Consider the following 21,809-nt stretch of genomic DNA (forward strand, 5'->3'; position numbering starts at 1 on the left):
CAAAAGACTACTTTATGAAAACGAAAAGACAAGTTATGGGCTGGAATAAAATATTTGTAAAACATATATCTGACAGGGGCACCTGGGTGGCTCAGTCAGTTAAGCGTCTGACTCTTGATCTTGGCTCAAGTCATGATCTCACGATTTGTGGGATCGAGCCCCACATCAAGCTCCGCACTGACAGTGTGGAGCCTGCTTGGGATTCTCTCTCTCCTTCTCTCTCTACCCCTCCCCTGCTCGCACGGTCTCTCTCTCTCAAAATAAATAAGCATTGAAAAAAATTATTTTTAAAACATGTATCTGACAAAAGATTGTACCTATGATATATAAAGGATTGTTATAATTCAATAATAAGACAAATAATCCCTCTCCCCCCAACCAAAATGAGCACGAGATTGAACAGACACCACCAAAGAAGACATGTGGATGGCAAATAAATACATGAAAAGTCACCCAATATCATCAGCCACAAGGGAAATGCCAATTTTTTTTACAAGTTTATTTTTTGAGAGAAAGAGAGAGAGAACACGGGCACAAGCAGGGGAGGGGCAGAGAGCGAGGGAGACAGAGTGGATCCAAAGCAGGCTCTGTGCCGACAGCAGAGAGCCCCATGTGGAGCTGGAACTCATGGACTGTGAGATCATGACCAGAGCTGAAGTCAGACGCTTAACCAACTGATCCACCCAGGAGCCCTGGGAAATGCAAATTAAAAGCACAAGACATCTATACACACCCACTAGAATGACTGACACAAAAAACAGTGACCATACCAAGCATTAGCGAGGGTGTGGAGCAAATGCCAGTCTCATACACTGTTGGTGGGAATATAAAAACGGTACAGTATGACAATTTTGCAAACAGACTGACAGTGTCTTAAAAAGTTAACCATATACCTATTACATGCCCCAGACTCATAGGCATTTATCCAAGAGAAATTAAAAATACATGCACCCAAAGGTATGTACTTGAATATTCATACTTTTGTTTACAAGAGCAAAAAACTGGAAGCCCATATGTCCATCAACAAGTGAATAAACGATCTGGGATATATTTCTAAAATGGAATGCTACCCAGCAAAGAAAAAGAATTAATGATACACATGGAATGAATCTCAAAATAATTATAGTTGGTTAAATACGCCAGACCAAAAAGAAGAGCGCATACTGTGCTCTTTTGCATAAAGTTCTAGAAAATGCAAACTAACCTATAATGGTCAGAAAGCAAATCAATGGTTGCCTGGAGACGTGAGGTGGAGGGAGAGGAGTTATAGATTACCAAGGGGTACAAGGAAACATTTGGGTATGATAAATATGCTTATTGCCATGCTTGTGGTGATGGTATGATAGGTCTACACATACTGCAAAACTCATCAAATTGTATACTTTAAATCTGTGCAATTTACACTGGAATGATGAATAGCTATGAAGTCTGAAGGAAGGGCTCAGACAGGTCCTCCACCATTTCGTGCCAAGTAAACTTGCTTCAGTTTAATCTGCCTTCTCAGCCACAGCACTTTCCATTTATGAAGAGGTAACGCCAGCCTGGAGGGCTGTTGGAAGGATTACTTTGTGCTCTGAAGCATTTTTCTGGTTCCCAGAGAACAGGTGCAAACACTATTCTTCGTCGAAGAAAGAATGGTAATATTCAGTGTGCGGAGAAAGGGAATGCTTGCTTGTTGGACAAACAACAAGCAAGGTGTGTGTGTGCGGCTTGGAGCACAAACCCTATACAGCCCCATTAGGAAGCACAGCTGATTTCTAAACCATTTGCATCAGTGTTTTGCTTTTGCAGTTGAATCCAAGAGACTGAAAGTCCGAAGAAAAGGCTCTCGTTCTCCAAAAACAACAAAAACCTGTAAAGGACCACGAGGATAAAAATGCAATCAAGTTTGGCCCTTCACAGGTTCATGAAGAACAAAACCAATACGGAACAAGCCAAAAAGCAAAGGAATAAAATTTCAAGGTTTATGAGTTCCCCAGTCTGGCCTACCTACCTTTAATGCTCTGGTACGAGCCCACGGTCCAGAACCGGGCCTGCAAATGCTCACTCTGCAGATGATATTCCATTGTCATTTTATTTATGTTCTTTGTCAGAGACAATTTTCTTTAGATTAAGGAAAATCTTACTGAAAAGCCTCAGAGGAAAAAAAATTGGTGGTTCCTAAAGAGATGTGTCTATGTACCCTTCTCTTTCTTTCTTCTTTCTCTCTCTCTCTCTTTTTTTTTTTGTCTATACAGTTAATAACCAAGATGGGTTCACTGTGTTTCTGCTACACAACCCCAAGCTGCATTTGTACACATCCCTTGGGATCTCAGTGGTCTCTTCTCTTTCTAACTGGAACAGGGTTTTACAACAGAAGTAATAAGCTTCATGTCAACATTTTCAAGGAAACTGACAATGTAATTCTTCTGTCTCCCACTGGCTTTGTTGTTTCTTAAAGAACACTGAACCACTGAAACAAGGACATACTGTTAAAAAGTGCTCTGCAGTGGCAAGAAGCAAATGATCTGGAGTACAGTCTATAATTAAACCTGATATATTGAAAGCCTCTATTTGCAGCAACCATCCTACCAAAGAGAGACAGCTGTAACCAAGAATGTGGAAATGGCAAACCAGGGGGCAATGAGGGCATTTGTATAGCTCAATCCTCATGTCTGGATAAATTCTAAAAGGGCCATCCCCCCCATAAGTCAGTCATTTTTTTTTAAGTTTATTTATTTATTTTGAGAGAGAGGCATCTAAGGAGAGGCGGGTTGGGGGAGGGGAGGGGGTAGAGAATCCCAAGCAGGCTCCGCGCAACCTCATGAACTGTGATCATGACCTGAGCTGAAATCGAGAGTCGGACGCTTAAATGACAGAGCCACCCAGATACCCCAAAGTTAGTCTTATTTCTGTGAATTGGTCTCTCTGAATTTGATCATTCTGTTAAACTGCACAATAAATTGTGGCTTTCCTAAATTTTCTTTTTCTCTCAACTATACCTGACTACAAAAATACCACTTGGCTTCATTATTCATATCTTAACTCTTCTGCTGCCAGCCAAAGACCATGCAAACATCCTCACTGTACTGTAATTCTTGCAATCACAGCAAAAGAATGAGACCAAGTTGCCTGACCCACAAGGAGCAGTATTTTCTCCATCAGGGGAGTACAGACCATATACACACAGTATATACTGCCCACGAGGTTCTGCGCCTTCCACCCTCACCCCACCTTTTCTCTTTCCTTATCAAAACATTATGACTAAATGAGAAATTCCTTTGGGGGGGGGGGGTTCCTATACTCTAGGATGGCTAGCTGCTGCTTTTTCCACGGCATGAGTTCATTTTTAAATACCACCTCAACAATCTTTTCTTTCCCAAAATGTCTTCATCTGTCCTTTGACAGAGAAAAAACAAAAAACAAAAAGCTTTTTTTTCCCCTCATTGATTCTGTCAAGCACTGTGAAGTCCAAACAGTCTTAACACAGGAGTGAAAAAAAAAGTTACCTGACAACTCAACTAACACCTGGGTGGGAAGGTAAGGCGGAGAACAAAGGCCTGTCTGGTAAGGGCAAAGAGGTAGGAGACCTCCTTACAGTCCTACAAACAAATGCCGAGAAACTGCAAATCTGCATGAAGGAATTCTCTGGACCTTGAGCAGAAAGGTTGTAAGAAATGAATAACTAAACCATAACCCTGAAATAACTAGGAGGCTGGTGGGAGAAGAGTGTTGAGAGGTTCAAGTGTCCCAAAGCAGGATAAAGTGAAGTGCGGACACTTGTGTGGGTTTCTGCTCTGCAGCACAGCATGAGCACAGGCCAAACAGGGCAGCGAGCCCGGGACTACAGCTGATGCCTGGCTTCTCCGGAGCCTTGAAGATGAGGTTCAGAACCACCCTGTGGCCTATGTTGTGTTCTTCGGGCATTACAAAATCTGATGGAGAAAAACAGGGCCAAATATACGCAGGCAGAAGACTGAACTCTCAGCTATACGGCTTTTACGAAGTCACTCCTCATTCTTTGGGTCTATGCATGGGGTTTGCCAGAAATTCTATAAACCAATGATTTTAAAAAGCAAAAATGTTTCTCAGATCTTTCTCATTCACTTAGGAAATATTTACTGGGCACCTAATGTGTATCTGTGGCTAGGCACTGGGGATACCAAGAAGGGGACGACCTAGTTTCTGTTCTCGAGAATCCTATAGTACAGTCAGAGACCAGCAGATGCCTACCACACAGGATGGTAAGTGCTCCCACAGAGGAAAGCACAGGATGCTAGAACCTAATCCTCAACATGTGAGAGTGGGTGGGCGGGTGGGCGTAAGGGCTGGGCTGGGGAAGTGACACAGGGGGAGGGGATTCTTAAAGAAATTTAGTTTAATCATCAAGTGTTGAGGAGGATAGGGAGCAACTGGAATTCTCACGCCTTGCTGAGGAGGGGATATAACATGATACAATCACTTTGGAAAACAGCTTGGGAGTTTCTAATATTGAACTTACATTTCCAATATGACCTAGTCATTCCACTCCTTAGGTATTTACCCCAGAGAAATGAAAATATGTATTTCTCTAAAGACTTTTAAGCAGCTTTATTAACAAGAGCAAGACAATGGCAACAACCCAAATGTTCACCAACAGGTGAATAACAAAAACAACGGACACACTGGAATGCAGAAGTATAATGGAATATTACGAACACGAACAAGAACCAAACTACTGGCAGATGCAAAATGAACGAATCTCAAAAACAATCTGTTGAGTGACATAGGCTAAACAAAACACATACTAAATAAATTCAAATTTAAAAACTGATACTTGATTCAGTCATTAGGAAGCATTTAAGTCTGTTTGGAGAAACTCAGGTATGGGAATCTACTTTTTCAACTCTAAATTGTACGAAATCTAAACACACAGCAAGTACTTTATGAAAATTTAACACTGAACTGAGATATAAATATGCACTAGGCTGCAAAGACCTAGGATGAAAAAAAGTAGAATGGTTCAATAATGTTTTTTTATCGATTACCTGTCGAAATGATTTTTAATATATTGGGTTAAATAAAATGTTATTAAAATTAGTTTTCTTTCTTTCAACCTTTTTACCATGCTACTACAAAACAGAAGCTTATATATCTTGCTTACATTCCATTTCTGTTGGACAGGGCCATTGTGTATCGTCATTGTGTTGAAAACAAAGATGCATTCAGCTGTCAAAACTAAAACTGTACACTTAAAATGGGAGTGTTTTATTATAAGTCAATTATGCTTCAATAAAGTTAATAGATATTAAGTTGGGTAGTATATACCTTTGCATGTGTGTGTAATATGTGTGTGTGCATAAATGACTATCTTGCCGATGACCTTTCCTTATCAATAATCAGAAACGTAAAGAAAAAAATTCATAGACATGCAAACTATTAAGAGGAACGGTTAATTTAACACACTCAATGATACTATAGTTATTTAATGTCAGCCTCCCTTACTAGCGGTGGAGTTTCTTGAAGGCAAGAATCCTGTCTTGTTCCTCTCTGTGTAAGCCTAGCACTTAACATAGTAAGTGCTTTGCCAGTGTTTTAACAGCTGCAGAATTGTCCCAGACACTTTACATATAGTTTAATTTCCAAAAAATCCCTGCAAATTTGGCATTGTTACTCCCATTTTTCAGATGAAAAACTGAGGGTCAGCGGTCAGGTTAGAAAAACTCACCAAATAACCAAACTAGTAAGTGAAAGAGCGATGTTCCAAACCCACATGTACCTCAACTCCAAAGCCCACTCTTCCATGCTGTCCCACACTCCCACCTTTCCAGGTGGACATTTCATGACTGCTGAATGCCTGAATCACAGTGAAGAGCAGTACTCAGGGGCAACGGAACCACAGAAATTTTCCTGAACTTCTAGTGTTACAACCTCCAAGTTTGAATGGGCTTCTCTCTCTAGACACAGAGCACCTTGGCAGCTCCTGCTAGAAGATCAGGATGAGTCTAGTAGGGAAAAAAAAATTCCCTCCCAATTAAACTTTCCATTTGGGAGTCTGAAGAAGAAAAATAACACAGAACAAAGAGCATGGGAAAGAGAAAAAAGGGGAATGCTGAATCTGCTAAAAAAAAGCTAGTTAATGCAAAAGAATTAATCTAACAGTAACTTCAGCATTCAAAAATGAAAAGTTAGAAGATCCTACAGAGGTGCAGTTTCTAAGGCTTTGGGAGCACCTTCCTAATTAGGCTCCCAGAATCTCAGCATTCCGGTTTGAATAATCCATATTTCTGGTTATTTATTCAGCTCCCCACTGCTGCACATTACCAAGCCATATGCTACAGGAATACATCACTTCATATTTGCACTCAACCATCCAAAGACACTGGCAGTTCAGACCTTTAAGAAGCTTAGGGAAAAGTCCCTGTAGAGTACAGTTTTAAGGTTAGAAGGCCCAGGAAGCCAAATGCATCTTCTTTATATGCTATTTACTCGAGAGAAGGTGGGTCATTTCAACAAAAGGACAGGCAATTAGAAGGGTAAAGGAGATAAACAAACAAAAGACTCAAGAGAGTAAAGCTAGCAAAAATCAGCTGAACGCTGAAGGCCTCTGAACAATTCCAATGGCCCTCTCTGCACTTTAAAATAGATTTTTTAAAGCAATTCCACAAAGGAGGATTTCCAATCAATCCAAGGTCTGGTATGCACCGGACAAACGAAAAGGTCTACTGTGCCCCCACCCAGCCCTACAGAGGCCTTTAAAGAGAAGGTATTTTAGAAACATATCCCTTGATAATCTTAAATACAAAAATAGTTTTAAGCAAAAGATGGTCATTGTAGAATCTGTTACAATATCAAAACAATGGAAATAGTCTCAATATCACCAAAAGAATACTAAGAAAGCTCTATCTCCTTAGAGTCCATGATGCAGTTGTTGCAAATTCTCACAAACATTATGTCACAGCACGGGAAATGACATGTTAAGCTTAAAAAGAAACTTAGTACAGAAAATTACACATGTGACAGGACTAAAAAGCTGGTAAAAACAAGAAAATAATTACAAAGTGAAAAAAAGAGTGGAAGAAGTGAAACATCCAAAGTTGGGTTGTGTTTGGGTGACAGAGCTGTTTTAGCTTCTGGGAGGCAGGAATCCTGTCTTACTCATTTCTAAGTGCAGCACTTAACACGGCACCTTATCAGTGTTTTTTAACAGCGGTTCTGCAGGCCTATATTCTAAATTGTATTTAATAGATACGTATATCAAATTTATTTAAAAAAACTTTTTAAAGAAATAGTTTAACAGAGTTTTCAATTTACAGGAATAGAAATGTAAAGACCGCAGGCTCTAGGTCAATTTCATACAGTCATAATAATTAGAGTCTTCTGGCCACACAAACATGCTCTAGTGGCTCTCAGTTTGAAAAACAGTCCCTTGACCACACACAACTCCCATTTCTGGTTACCCCCTACTCCTATTTCTCTACTCCTTTTCCTAGCCAGATTTCTCAAAAGTTATTGATACAAGCTACCTTCCATTTACTTCCAACATTAGGATTCTGTGAAATATACTAGACATGATACTCACTTTAAATATTTTAAGGAATTACAACATAAATAATAAGAAGATATATAAGGAAAGTACTGTAAAGTTCTAGAACTGTCCTGCACGTTTTCATCTCCCATGCTAGCCACATAGCACATGTGCACCTCATAGAAAATGATATTAATGAAAACTTTGTATAAATAAAAAATCTGATATTCTTCTGTCAACCACAAAAATACAAACATACAGCATAGACAGGTCTATGTGGGATATAAAGAAAACTAGGCTAAGTTTAGAAATTAACATAGGGTATGTTTAGAAGGTCATAACTAGGCTTCCCAAAACCAACACAGTAAGAGAAGGAACCAAAAGTTACTTCCCTTCAATGGAGTGGTCATATTACCAACTGACATAACAATGGGCACAAACAGAACAAAACGTACTTTCTATTTTCTACCCACTCTAACTTGAGAGAAGACCACACACATACGCGCGCGCGCGCGCGCACACACACCCCCCCCCGCCCCCCCCGAAGGCCTTACTGTTTTACATTATCTAGGAAACTCAATGGACTAAGAGACCATAGGTACGGGATCTGGAATTCAGACAACAGTGAGGAGCTGGACAAAAAAGACAGAGTGCTAGGAGATAAGAAACGTACCTGAGCATGAGATTCATCAGCTGAAGACCCTCGCCCTTCAGGAAGCGCTCACGATTGGAACTGAGCATTAGGCAGGAACAGAGTGAATCAAACAGATTCTCCATCATCTCCTGCTCTTCGGCTGTGCTAGGATTGTGCCTTTTAAACACCTGTCAAGCAAAGACATCAGAAAGCACAGAGCCATAAGAGAATGTCCTTTCATCAGCCAGCGCTTGACAACTTCCAAAGCCTGCCTGTCACGATAACCCCAACAACTGAGGAAACACAAGCTCGCCATACAAAATTCGCATCAGTTTCCATTTTAGAGAAACTGAACTTTCTGATTCACAGGTATTAAATAGCTACCAGTTCACACAAAAAAACAAAACACTCAACTGACCACTGGGTCCATGAGTGATTGACAGTTCCAAGGAGCCAGATTAAACACACACACACACACACACACACACACACACACACACAAAACACAACAACAAAACCCTTTTACTGTGAAATAGAACACAGGTATAAAAAAATTCCATAAAAGACACGTATAGCTGAAACCACCATCCAGGTCAAGAAACCGCTTTGCCAGCTACCTCCAAAGCCCTCCCACGACCCACCCACAGCCCACTGCACACCTAAAAGAAACTACAATCCAGAATGACCACAGCCTTAGGAAGAGTTTCCTCACCATCGGGGCTATTGAACTACCTTCACACAGCAGTTGTGGCTCTAAGTCATGGGAACAGCTTAAAGCAGAAGTCCTGTCTCTGCCAGAGATATATGGCATGTTAGGAGGAAAGCCTTTTTAACAGTATATGCATACCCATAGAGCCTGCTACAAAATGAACAACAATCTTGCGGGAACAGGACGAAGCACCTTCCCAGAAAACTGGAAACAGATTCGCATTTCGAAGCTCTACTTTTTTGGGGCGGAGGCCAAGCCACTCCGGCTGCTGGCACCACGACGGCAGCTGTATGCAAACTGACAGCTCAGACACTCCCAACACTCAAGATTTTATCCAAATGATCTATTTTCAGTCCTGGTTTTGGAATAGCACGGATGAGATTTGTTAGAAGACATCTTCACAGTATTTCCAGAATGCCGGCAGAACAACAACATTTCAACCAGATTTACATTTCTTACAAGGAGAAAATGGCATTTCCTAATGTCTTATTCCAGCTTCTGGTACCACGTCCCTCCCTGTCCTCCTCTGTGACCTCTGTCCCACTGCACTGGAACTTGTACTCCTTGAGCTTATCTGGATTCTGAATGGATAGAATGCATTTTACTGGCAGATGGAAAGGAAAGGAAGTAAATAATCTTGGGCGTGGGTCAACTCAAAATAATTCGGTATTCTTGGCCCAAGAACACACACTTAAGCAGGAAGCACACTTCTTTTGGATTGACAAATACCAGAAGACGGGGGAAATCCACAGCAGATACACAGCGATATCTGGCCATAAAGAGCAAATGACTAAGAAAAGGAGGCAGACCACGTAGCTCCGATGTAACCTCAAACCCGCCAACATACTCCATATGGCTTGCATCACATGGCTTCTTTCTTCCCACAATTTCCAACTCCACCTCCCATTTAAAGCAGGCCATGTATCTTCATGGCAGACAGGAAGCATAAGAATTACTCACGGATAACTGCTGAAGAAGCACATCGATTCCATCCAGCTCCCCGAGCAATTCCCTGTTTTCTAAAAGGGGAAAAAAAATAGAAGGAGAAAAAAAATGAAGCTAACTGTCAGATTTTACAGCCGTCTAACACTGATACATCAGCAAACAAAATCAATACAGCTTGACAGAGTACAAAAGCTGCACAGAGCGCGAGAGGGAGAGCAAGGGGATGCCAAAGGCAAGAGAGCTTGCTGTCATGATCTGAAACAAGCCTGGCTCCTATCCTAACAGAATATCAATACCGAGAGGGAGCCTCACCGTCATTGTCCTGGAGCAGTATGGCCAGTACTTCACTACAGTACAGTTTGTTGGCATCGAAAGGCATCTTTGCCTGTGGGGACATAGGAGAAATGAGAAAAAAACGTTAAGGGGCCTTGCTCCCCTCCCCTAGTTCACAAGAACTAGGATCTAAGTTCAGGAGAAGTAGAACTTAGAAAGCCAAAAGGCAGGTTAAAGGTGAAAAAAAAAAAAAAAAAAAAGAAAAGTCTGCCTCTGTTCTCAAGGGATCAGACTCAAATACTACATAGTACAACCATAAATGGCAAATGTACACAATGGCTCTCTCACTGCTAATGCCCAGGTATGAAAGTCACCTCCTCAGTGAAGCCTTCCCAGATTCCCCACTGTGAGTCCAGAGATGACTGTCCAGCACATAGTATATACTCAACTGTGAACTAGATGAATGATTGAGAGTTTGTAATCAAGGCTAAAATCCATTATGAAGCTTCGTTCACATATTACAATCATAAAATCAGGCTATCAATTAGCCGACGGATGATCAGAGAAGGTGAAAAGCAAGTTCTTGTTTAGATTAGTTGAATGCATTTATAACAAAGTAGTTCCTTTTGGATTTTTTTTTAATGCTTAAAATTTAATTTGAAATCATAAACCTATCTGCTTGTGTGCCATAATCTGCCTACTATTTAAAAAGGAAACCACATTAAAAATGCAGAAATGTGTTAATATTTTAACACCCAAATTACTACCCACAATTCCTTCCCCGCTGCACGGTCTGGTACTTGGTGTTTCAGAGGGGACACATCTACTATCTTTTACAGCTGTCCACCGCGTTGCTTCGGTAGCGAGACTCAAATATCTCACCATTAACAAGGCACCGTTGCATAAAGGTGCACAGAGAAGAGCAAACCTCATCGATGTGTTTTTATTTACCGTACCCTTGATCCTTAAAATGCAGGCATGCAGACAACGATTGTTAATCAGCAGCAGCCTTGCTACCTATCCAGGTTTTTGAAATGACAAATAATTTCTGTACCTGGAAAGGACAGGGAAGTGTTCGTCTTGGAGCTAACACTTCCATCACCTTAGTGCTATTCGCAGTGCTGTTTGGACATTGATTTTGTACTTAGGAAGGAAGAGTGGCCCCTAATGAAGCAACACCCAGCAACTTTTCAGTTTTCTACGCACGTCTTCCTTGTCAGGCCTTAGTGCACCCCACAGGGTTTCAGGAAGCTGACCATCCTAGGTTAAAAGATCTGTAAATGCAAAGTCTTACGTGTACTGACTGCAAGGTATGCTCCCTGGGCAAGCTTGAGGCCTTCTTTCAAGAAATTCAGTATAACAACCAGAGTTTAAATGCAATCTGAGGTGTGTTTCACTTTAAGGAAAGCAGTTTTATAAAGACCAAAACACAAAAGTGAAAGGCCAAGGGTGAGCATCTCTATCAGAATCAAGGACTTGCTAATCAAATTACTTACTCGAATTATTTAAATTACAAGTATTGGTATTTTAAATGATTTAAAGCCACACTAACTTTGTTATATGCAGCTTTTCAAGGGCCAGCGTTCTTGTTTGAAACTAGACACACTTAACTAAAAAAAGCCAAAAGACACGAGGCCACTAGAATCATACTTAGCCTTTCTGCGGTTTCAAGGCCTCTTGTCCTTTATGTGATTTTATAAATCCTGTCTCCAAGATAAGGGGGAGGTTTTCTCTTTTTTTTTTCAATGAATATTTATTGGGCATCTGCTATACACAAGACAAAGAACTGAACATGAAAGCACACAGGTGAATTAGATGTGAACCTTGTCCACTGTTATGGCATTTAAAGATATTACACTGAATTGAAATTAATTTTATTAAGTGATACAGTCACGTTAAAAAAAAAAGAAGAAGAAGAACATGAATCTAGGATCGATGCACCTCAGTTTGACTCATGAGCATGTACTACCTATGCGACAAAGTCTGCAGTTCCCAAACTGTGTGCCGAGGTACCTGGGGTGTCAAACTGAATTCACAGGGGCACCGCAGGATTCTTTAAAATTTCCAAAGAAAGCACGGTGACAGGTGACATCTGTTGAACACTGAATTAACTACTAGCTCCAGGTACACTCTTTTGATGACCTCCTATCTTTGTGAAGCTGGGTTTTGGTGGTTGCTGTAATAAAAGAACTGTGTGAAAATCAATGTGCAACAGGAATGAGGGTGGTGGTGTTCAACTGAATTCCAAGGTTTTAGAAGTTGTGCAGTTACTCAGAAGGTACACACGCTTATTAGTAAGTGTGGCATTTAAGTCTAAAATAAAAATATTTTTCTTTTTTTTAAGTGTTTATTTATTTATTTATTTATTTAGAGACAGTGAGAAACAGAACACACGCTGGAGTATCAAGCAGGGGAGGCGTGGGGAGAAAGAGAGAGAGGGAAGGCCAAGCAGCCTCCACGCTGCCAGTGCAGAGACCGACAGGGGACTCGAACCCACGAACTATGAGATCAGGACCTTAGCCAAAGCCAACAGTCAGACACTTAACCGACTGAGCCACCCAGGCGCCCCAAAATATTTTTTCTTTTAATTCCTGTGTATGGCTACTAATTTGTTATGACATAAATACATATTTGGACCTAACTACTTAATCAACAGGATTGTTAGGTCCTTTTTGGCATAGGGGCACTGTAAAAACGAAATTCCTAAGACATTAAGGGCATCATGAGCTGAGAGGGGCACCTATGATCCAAGAAAAATCTCTCGGTCTCAAGTTTCCTTACCTGTAAAAAATAAATAATAAATAAGGTAACATCCTCTCAGGAGAATTACTATGAGAATTAAATGGGGTAATATGGAAGTACCTAACATACAGTAGGTACTAGAAGCTTTTCTTTGACTGGAATCAGAAATATCCAGGTTAGAATCTCAGCTCTAATGGTTACCAGCTATGGGATCTTGGCCAAATTACTCTGCCTTTCTTACCTGATTTCTCTTAAGTTAAGTGAAAATAAGTAGTAATCTCCTCATGGGGTGGTTGGATTATATTAACCAGTATATACATCACAGGCACCAAACAGCTGTGTTCCCCTCTACTGAGAATTCCTAATCCCCCTCAGGAAATCTCTAGCTTTTGCTGTGACACTTCAAGGAGTTTCCAATTTGCCCAAAGTACAGTTTTAAAAATCAAAATCATAATTTCATCACTTTTTTCTGTTAAAATATAGGTCCTTTCAAAAACTGGCATGAAGAAGGAATCTAATCAGAAAGTCAAAAATGATCAGGTCCCATGACTCCCCAACACTGAGCCCTAAAATGCTTCAGAGTCTGAAAGAGGTACCAGCTGGGAAGTAACCTGGCAAGAGGGGAAGGCTTTGGAGATATCCAGGCCCAATATCACAGGTTCTGCCACGTACTTCCCACGGTGTCTGGGCAATCACCTCCCCTCTGTGCAATGCCTTTTGCATCTGTAACTGGGGACAGCAGCACCCGTTGGAAGGCTGTTTGTGAGGACGAGAAATGACATCTATGAGGGGCGCCTGGGTGGCTCAGTCGGTTAAGCCTCCAACTTTGGCTCAGGTCATGATCACGGTTCAGGAGTTCGAGCCCCACATCAGGCTCTGTGCTGACAGCTCGGAGCCTGGAGCCTGCTTCGGGTTCTGCGTCTCCCTCTCTCTCTGCCCCTCCCCCGCTTGTGTTCTGTCTCTCTCAAAAATGAACAAACATTAAAAAATTATTTTAAATAAAATAAAATAAAATATGTATGTGAAGCATCTAGAACAATGCTTTCCACCGAGTGAACAGCCCACAAACGGCATTCCCATTGGGAAAACTTCATGGTGATGAGGATGACAACCAAATATTTTTATCTTGTGGAAAAGAAATAAAGGAAAGCGTGGGAAACCGTGGGCCAGGTGGGAAGGAGGGAATTTAACTTATCTTCCATGTCTGGCCAAAGTCAAAAATCACCAAGGAAGTTTTATTTCTATTTAAATCTCAGCCAGAGATGATGGCCTCCAAGTTTACAAAATATCAAACTGCCAAATTACAAGGACATTCAGTCAAAATCAGGAGAAAGGAGAGGTTCATTTAGTGGGTATAGTCTTTTGGAGTTTGCAAAGTTAGCCAAAGGGACTTGAAGCTTCTGGACTCTGCTATCCAGGAGCCTGGTGATCCTAAATCTTTTAGCTGTCAGAGTAATTACAGAGTCAAGCATAGGTTTGGATTCAGCATGTACTAGCTTTGAATAAAATTAAACTTCACCTTTTTGCGAGCTGCTGCTTTTCTGGAAAGTACAAAACAATTATGCTACCACCCGCAGCCAGAAGTTGCAGGTTACTTCCACGGCTCACCTCTGGTACCTGGTACCTGGTACACGGGGCAGGTGCAGACACATCCACAGCCCCGTGCAACTGTTGAAGCAGACTGTGCCCTGTAAAATCCCAACTCCTGGTCACAGGAGGCTAAGAACTTCCCATCAACCGGTTGTGCATGTAGTATAATGCAGCCGATTCTCAATTCATTAGCTCATACACTGAATGTTGCAACTATTTCTGAAACACTGATTTAACCGGGAAACCAAAGAGAATCTTAATTTTGCTTCTTTAGAAAAGAAAAAAAATAAAACTTTGGGTTTTGGTGTTATTTTCAAGAGTACACAATATCCTAATGAATCTGGATTCCCCACAAAAATGAACTGTAAAGCAATCTCTCTCACTCCTGTTATCTGCTCACCTGCTAAACCATTTAATGCAATCATCTGCAATGGGTTTCATCCTCATTAGCACAAATTAGTGACATTTCATTCAGAGAAGAAATCTATGAGTATCTCTATATACTGCTAGGCTACCAGTACAAAAAGCAGACTCACCAAGGTGCCACTCACTGAAGAATTACTCAAAGACTACTGAATCAATATGGGATGATCAGTTAAACAGCAGGGTTTAACAAGCAGTGTAAATATAAGTATTCCAGGAGGGTGGTTCTCAGATGTTGGCATGCATTCAGATCACCTGGAGGGCTTGTTAAAACAGATGGCCAGTCCACCCCAAGATGGGCGGATTCAGGGAGTCAAGGGGTAGGTTCAAGAATCTGCATTTCTAACAAGTTGCCAGGTGATTCTGACATTCCTGGTCCTGGCTGCGAACCAGGCCTTGCTGGCCTTGAGAACAACTGGGTGGAGTCGCAAATATGATGGAGACACAACACAGTCCTTGCTTTTAGAGTTGAAGGCTATTTGAAGACAGACAGTGAGCACATACAATATGAAAGTCTGCCAGGTGCTGAAAAAAAGATGCTTCATGAGGAGAAATGTCATAGTTATAGGCACATGTTAGAACACAGATCTGCTAACCCTCGTAAGAGAACCAGCATAGAGAAAGTAAAACGGTTGATATTCAGAAAAGAAAGAGCATGGGATGGGCTGGGGGCAAAGTAGTGCCATGTAAAGGGTGCGTGGAGAAAGTCAGGACTCACGGGTTTAATTCCAGCTCTATCTCTAACTAGCTGTATGAAGTTGGGCAAGGCACTTAATCTCTATATAAGTCTCGACTTTTTTTTTTTTTAATCTGCAATAGAAGTTATAAATTTCCTTTCAGTCCTAAAAATGATGGCAGCTACATGGAAGAGTAGGGATTTAAAGTGGTTAATGAAGGCTGTGTATAACTGAGAAGTATATAAGGGAAGACAGAAGTCATTCCTGGTGGAGGGAGGAGCATGATCAAAGACAGATAGAGAGGTCAAAATAATTCTGACCTTTGCAGAGCAGGGGCACGGTAAAAAAGATGTCTGTCTGAAAGGTAATAAGGCCAACAATTTAAAAACTGAGAAATGAGGGGCGCCGGGGTGGCTCAGTCGGTTAAGCGTCCGACTTCGGCTCAGGTCATGATCTCATGGTCCGTGAGTTCAAGCCCCGTGTCGGGCTCTGTTCTGACAGCTCAGAGCCTGGCGCCCGTTTCAGATTCTCTGTCTCCCTCTCTCTCTGCCCCTCCCCTGTTCATGCTCTGTCTCTCTCTGTCTCAAAAATAAATAAACGTTAAAAAAAATTTTTTTTAAAAAAACTGAGAAATGAAAAAGTCAGACTAGGCCAGGCATAAGGGGCATTTTCTTTTCTTTTAATTTTTTTTAATGTTTATTTATTCTTGAGAGAGAGCAAGAGAGTGAGCAGGGGAGGGGCAGAGAGAAAGGGAGACAGAGAATCCCAAGCACTGACAGTGGAGAGCCTGATGCAGGGCTCAAACTCACGAACTGTGAGATCATGACCTGAGCTGAAATCAAAAGTTGGATGCTTAACAGACTGAGCCAACCAGGGGCCGTAAGGGGCCTTTGTAAGTAGGTAGAGAAGGTGCGATCTGATGTAAAGGGCATCAGGACTGTGTAGAGGGAGATTCTTGATAGGGAATAGCACACTGAAAATGGAGTTTTAAATCAGTCCAGGAGTAGTGCAGAATAAAAACAGGTAATGAAAATGTTCACATCTCCAGAGAGCAGAGGGTATTAGTGAGGGTTGTCCATTAGAATCACAGGTGGAACTTCCCTCAAACAGAGACAGAGAAGACAGAGACTGAGACAATGAGTCTAGAAATGTCTAATTTTTTAGAGTTCCACTGGTGAAAATCAGGCTCTAGGTCCGGCATTCAGATTCAATATGTCTACGATGGTGAAAATTTTAACGAGCACTCTCCCAGATTATGAGGAAAAAGAGCAAGGCATTGTTTTTATAAAAATATGCCTTCTTGCTGGCCTCACCCTTAAGGAAGATTCTCTCTTACTAATGTTCTGGGAAACACAGAACTTTTCTAAGGGCACTTGCTTACTAATAAAATAACCAAATAGCATTTTAATGTTTAGATACCCTGAAACCTTGAAAAACTGTTTTAGAGACAGCAACATGGCTATTTATGCCCCGAGGATTACAAAAACACTATGCCTAAAAGTTAACAGTCAATAGCTTACTAGACTATCAAATGGGACTCTCTATTACTCTCATAAGGAAAATGGAATCCAAGCCAAACCCCCAAAGGTCTCAATTCTCCTTCCTGTTACCAATTCAAAAAAAGATTGGCAAGTTTCAATGCTTTTCGAAGGGCAGAGGAGGCCTGACATTCTGGTTTAAGGAAGGATCCCTGAAGCAGTACCAAGTCTCAAGGAACTGAAAAAAAACTAGTCTTGACCTCGGAGACAAAAGCTATTGGATTATTCTGTAATCCAAAAGTTTGGAGCTCTCACCTACGGCCACCCTACCAACAACTCCAGTCCTTGCCATCTACCCCGTCTCCTCGACTCTGTTCCTCCCCTCCACTCCTCACTCCCAAGATGTATTAAGGTTTTGGAGAATAAAAATGTGTTGAATGTTGAGGAAAGATGGGGAAATAAGTCTAGTCCCAAACTCGGAAGGCATTCAGGCTCATGAGAAAAGGTCAAAAGGAGGTTAAAAGATGACAATGCATGAATTAACCATGAATTACCTTTCCTGAATTACCATGACAATGCATGAATTACCTTTCCTGAAAGGAAGGTAAGGGTGTGTAGGTGTGCAAGGGTGCGTGTACACGTGCATGCGTGTGTGTGGAGGGAGTTGCAATCTACTGAACCACATACTGAGTTTATACTCTGCCAGGTAAACGTGCCCAGACCCACTGACGGTAGGATCTGGGCTAGCTGAATACCCTCAGGTCATGTTACAGAAGTCCATGTTATAGATTTCCATGGGAGCAGATGGTTAAATAAGTAGGACTGGAGAAGACTTAGATGGTCAGAAAGAGGGGTAATCATGGGGCATAAGCTATCGTAAGCGGAACATTCTTCCCGAGCCCCGCCAAGACAGCGGGGAGTAAATCTGACCTGATGTACCTCAGACTTTCTGGATCTCTGTGACACTCTAAAGCACAGCAAAGCACACTCTGAATATTAGAGAATCATTCTATCTACGAACGAATGCCTCCTTCTCAGAGAAACTGGGAATCCTTGCCTGCCTGAGGACCATATAAGCAGTCCCAAACTGCCTCTCATCACACCTTTGGTTAAAACTACTCTTTTCAGAGAAGCCCTTGCCCCTCTTGTTGCTCATTTGCTCCATGGGACACCACTAATTGTTAAAAAGATAGTCAAAAGGATTATGCTCATAAGGAAAGAGTAAGAAATTCAACAGAAATATAAACACGAACAAAGGATATAAATAGTAAGCTGAAAGATGGGGCCCCTGGGTGACTCAGTCAGTTGAGCGTCTGACTTCGGCTCGGGTCATGATCTCACAGTTCGTGAGTTCGAGCCCCGAGTCGGGCTCTGTGTGGACAGCTCAGAGCCTGGAGCCTGCTTCGGATTCTGTATCTCCCTCTCTGTGCCCCTCCCCAGCTTGCGCTCTGCCTCTCTCTCTCTCTCTCTCTCTCTCAAAACTAAATAAAACATTAAAAAAAATTTTTTTAAATAGTAAGCTGAAAGAAATGAATACAAATGGCTAATAAACAAGTGGAAGCCAATATTCTTGCCGTGATTTTAAAACTCCAAAATAAAATAAAATACCAGTTTTCATGTAGCAGATTAGTAACATTTTAAGTTTGATAGTACCCAATGTTGCCAGGGGAAACAGACACTCTCAAGTCAGTGAGGCAGCCTTTATGCAGGACAACTTTGCATTGCCCACCAGATGTGTTAATGAACATATCCTTCGATCTATCAATTCAACTTCTAGGAATTTATCCTACAGATAAACTAACATAAGTGTGCAAGAAAAAAATGTGTATGTGTATATGAGAATATTCACTGCAGCACTGCTTGTGACAGTGAAAAATTGCTATACAACAGTGAAAAACTGTCATTAAAAGGGGAATGGTTAAACTAATTTTGGTATATGCATAAAACAGAACACTAGGCAGCTATTAGTTCAGTGAAAAAGAACCAACCTGCAAAATAAAATATTGTAAAATTCTGTTTGTGAAACATACCCACACACTCCTATACACACAAAATGTGTGTACAGGAAAGGAGAGAGAGAATATTGTTAACACTGGCTGCCTCTGGGAAGTGGAACTAGAAGGAATCTGCTGAAGGGAGATTTTACCTCCAGTTTTATGCCTTCTGCACCAGTGAATTTATTTGTATTTATAAAATGTTTATTGGGGCGCCTGGGTGGCTCAGTCGGTTGAGTGTCTGACTTCGGCTCGGGTCACGATCTCACGGTTCGTGAGTTCAAGCCCCGCATCGGGCTCTGTGCTGACAGCTCGGAGCCTGGAGCCTGCTTCGGATTCTGTGTCTCCCTCTCTCTCTGCCCCTCCCCCGTTCATACTCTGTCTCTCTCTGTCTCAAAAGTAAATAAACATTAAAAAAAATGTTTATAATATTTTCAGAGGTATTAAAAGGCTACTTTAAAGGCTTTTCTCTTGAAACAAAAAGAGGAGAAGCAAAGAAAGGGGCGAGAGATCCCAAAAGATTCCCAAAGGAGATCACACAGCAAAGGGATAAAAATCTGTGCCAGTGACCTGGCTTGAGCCACGCCCAGAGCGAAGACAGGTTGGAGCTGCAGTCCCACAAGGCCAAACTTACCTTCAGCCTCTTCAACAGCCACTGCAGAAGACCCTGCTGGGCGGCCTCCGTACACATCTCAGGCCGGAACTCTGCCATGTTTTCCACAATAGCTGCAGGGAGACGGACAGCAGTCATCAGGGAGGGCAATTACGTTTCCGTCTGCAACAAGCTTGCCGCCCTTCCCACGACAGGCACCATATTCCTCTTCCCACTTCCTGTATGCCTCCCAGCCAGATGCCGTGTTGTCACTTCTAGATTAACCAGGGAGATGCTATGGGTTTGCTTTTTTTTTTTTTTTTTTAAGGTTATGTTGCAAGTAAAACGTGTAACTAAAAATGATGAAATTCACAGAAAGAAATAAGTGATAGATGTTCTGTGCTAATAGGGAACAACACCAGAGCAGGACACAGAGAAAGGTGTGTATCTGCCTAGAAAGGCCTTCTCAGTCCTCACTGTGATGGTGTCCCGGAGGCCTGTAACTGTAGGGACAGGGGACTAGGTAAGAAGCCTTAGAAAAAAATCCAGGGATGGTGAATTCAGAATCTCTGCCTTTCCAGAGTCATTCATTTTCAGTCCTCTTTCTCTGGACATTACAAGGGAAGCAAGCATGATCTTAATTGAACACAATAATATGCATAGAGGGAAAAGGCCATGCTGGCAGAGTTAACTGTCAGGTACGCGGAAGCAAATATAATTGGTCCTGCTATCTTTTACAACAGCCAAATTGCTGCCTAATAGAAAAATTAAAACTTAGGAGGCCAAAGGAAAATAAAGTTATTACATGACTACGATACTAAAAAAGGACACTTGGGGTGCCTGGGTGGCGCAGTCGGTTAAGCGTCCGACTTCAGCCAGGTCACGATCTCGCGGTCCGTGAGTTCGAGCCCCGCGTCGGGCTCTGGGCTGATGGCTCAGAGCCTGGAGCCTGTTTCCGATTCTGTGTCTCCCTCTCTCTCTGCCCCTCCCCCATTCATGCTCTGTCTCTCTCTGTCCCAAAAATAAATAAACGTTGAAAAAAAAAATTAAAAAAAAAAATAAATAAAAATAAATAAATAAAAAATAAAAAAGGACACTTAAAAAAAAAATCCCCTATAGTTCCATTCTAACACATCCAATGCGTTCACTTCCTTCAGGGCCCCTTCGGCTCCATAACCCAGGTTATGTTACTATTATAAAGGAGACAGAGTTAGTTCCAGGTTCTCTAACCCAATGCCCAGAACACATCAGGTCTGAGTTTTGAAGGAGAAAGGGCTGAAGAAATCACTATGCCTCTTACATTCTTCCTCACTCCTCTGCCCCTGTCAGCCTCGCCTGTGGCCAGTTAAAGACTCAGTGGGCCACCCCCTCAGGGAATGGAATTCAAAGTCACGGAAGCAGAGTAGCAACAAGATCCCTGAGAGACGAGGATCACCGCAATACCCTAGGTTACTTTCTAGGAAAGCCAACTCCTTCATATTAATCTTCTATGCCCTTACCTTATTCCTCTGCTTGCGCTTTAGATGGCTTCCTGCTGCCCACCAGAGTAAAATCCAATCATCTTGCCTTGGTTTACAAGGTCTTCCATGATCTGGGCAAACCCCTGCCTCCGTGTCCTCTCCCACTACTGCCACAGTCCATTTCTACTCTTTGTCCAAAGCCCAAGCCCTTTCATGGGTTTGCAAGTGACTCTCCCCCACTCAAAGGCCCTTCTCTCATTTCTCTGTCAAAACGCACCCGTCTTCGTATTTAGCTCCAATCAGCTACCTTTGCAAACCCTCCCCTACTTCCATACTGCTCTGCACTGACTCCTATTATACCATTTCTCATCCTGTATTGCCTTTCCTTTCTGTTCAAGGCTTTCCCATCAGTCTGCTTCTTCAGGAGTAGGACCATGCCAAATTCCTCACTGGCTACCCCAGTGCCTAGCACAGTGCCTCACAGACAGCAGGTGCTGAATAAATGAGAGAGGGATAAATCTCCTGGGCTGCTGGTGGGTGAGGAAGCTGAAACTACGCAGATCTCTACAGACTGCCAGCCTGGTGCTTTTTCCATTATACCAGGCCCCTTTTTTGTTAACAGTCAGTTAAAACTTCTGATAAGCTATCTACTCAGCAAAATCCAGTACTAGGCTAACAGATGGCAATGCCAAATTCTAGCTCTAGACTAAAGCCAACCCCCAAGTTACAGATTATTGTGTTCTCTCTTCTCTTACTCCCTAGGTGCTATGCCTCCCCTCTTCTTTATGATAATGGTCACAGAAGAG

The 21,809-nt window shown here is 41.9% G+C and overlaps 1 protein-coding gene across 1 annotated transcript in view; it reads right to left on the reverse strand.

Moving 5' to 3' along the window:
• The window catches only part of CTNNBL1 (catenin beta like 1), a 161,345-nt gene that overhangs the window by 76,481 nt on the left and 63,055 nt on the right, over positions 1–21,809 (reverse strand). The window contains exons 7-10 of the mRNA XM_003983481.5: positions 19,586–19,677; positions 10,087–10,159; positions 9,790–9,848; positions 8,160–8,308 (exon numbers count right to left, since the gene is read on the reverse strand). Of these exons, the coding sequence (XP_003983530.1) occupies positions 8,160–8,308; positions 9,790–9,848; positions 10,087–10,159; positions 19,586–19,677 (373 nt within the window). The remainder of the gene's footprint in view (positions 1–8,159; positions 8,309–9,789; positions 9,849–10,086; positions 10,160–19,585; positions 19,678–21,809) is intronic.

This window comes from Felis catus, chromosome A3 (assembly GCF_018350175.1).
Source record: "Felis catus isolate Fca126 chromosome A3, F.catus_Fca126_mat1.0, whole genome shotgun sequence".
Lineage (NCBI taxonomy): Eukaryota > Metazoa > Chordata > Mammalia > Carnivora > Felidae > Felis > Felis catus.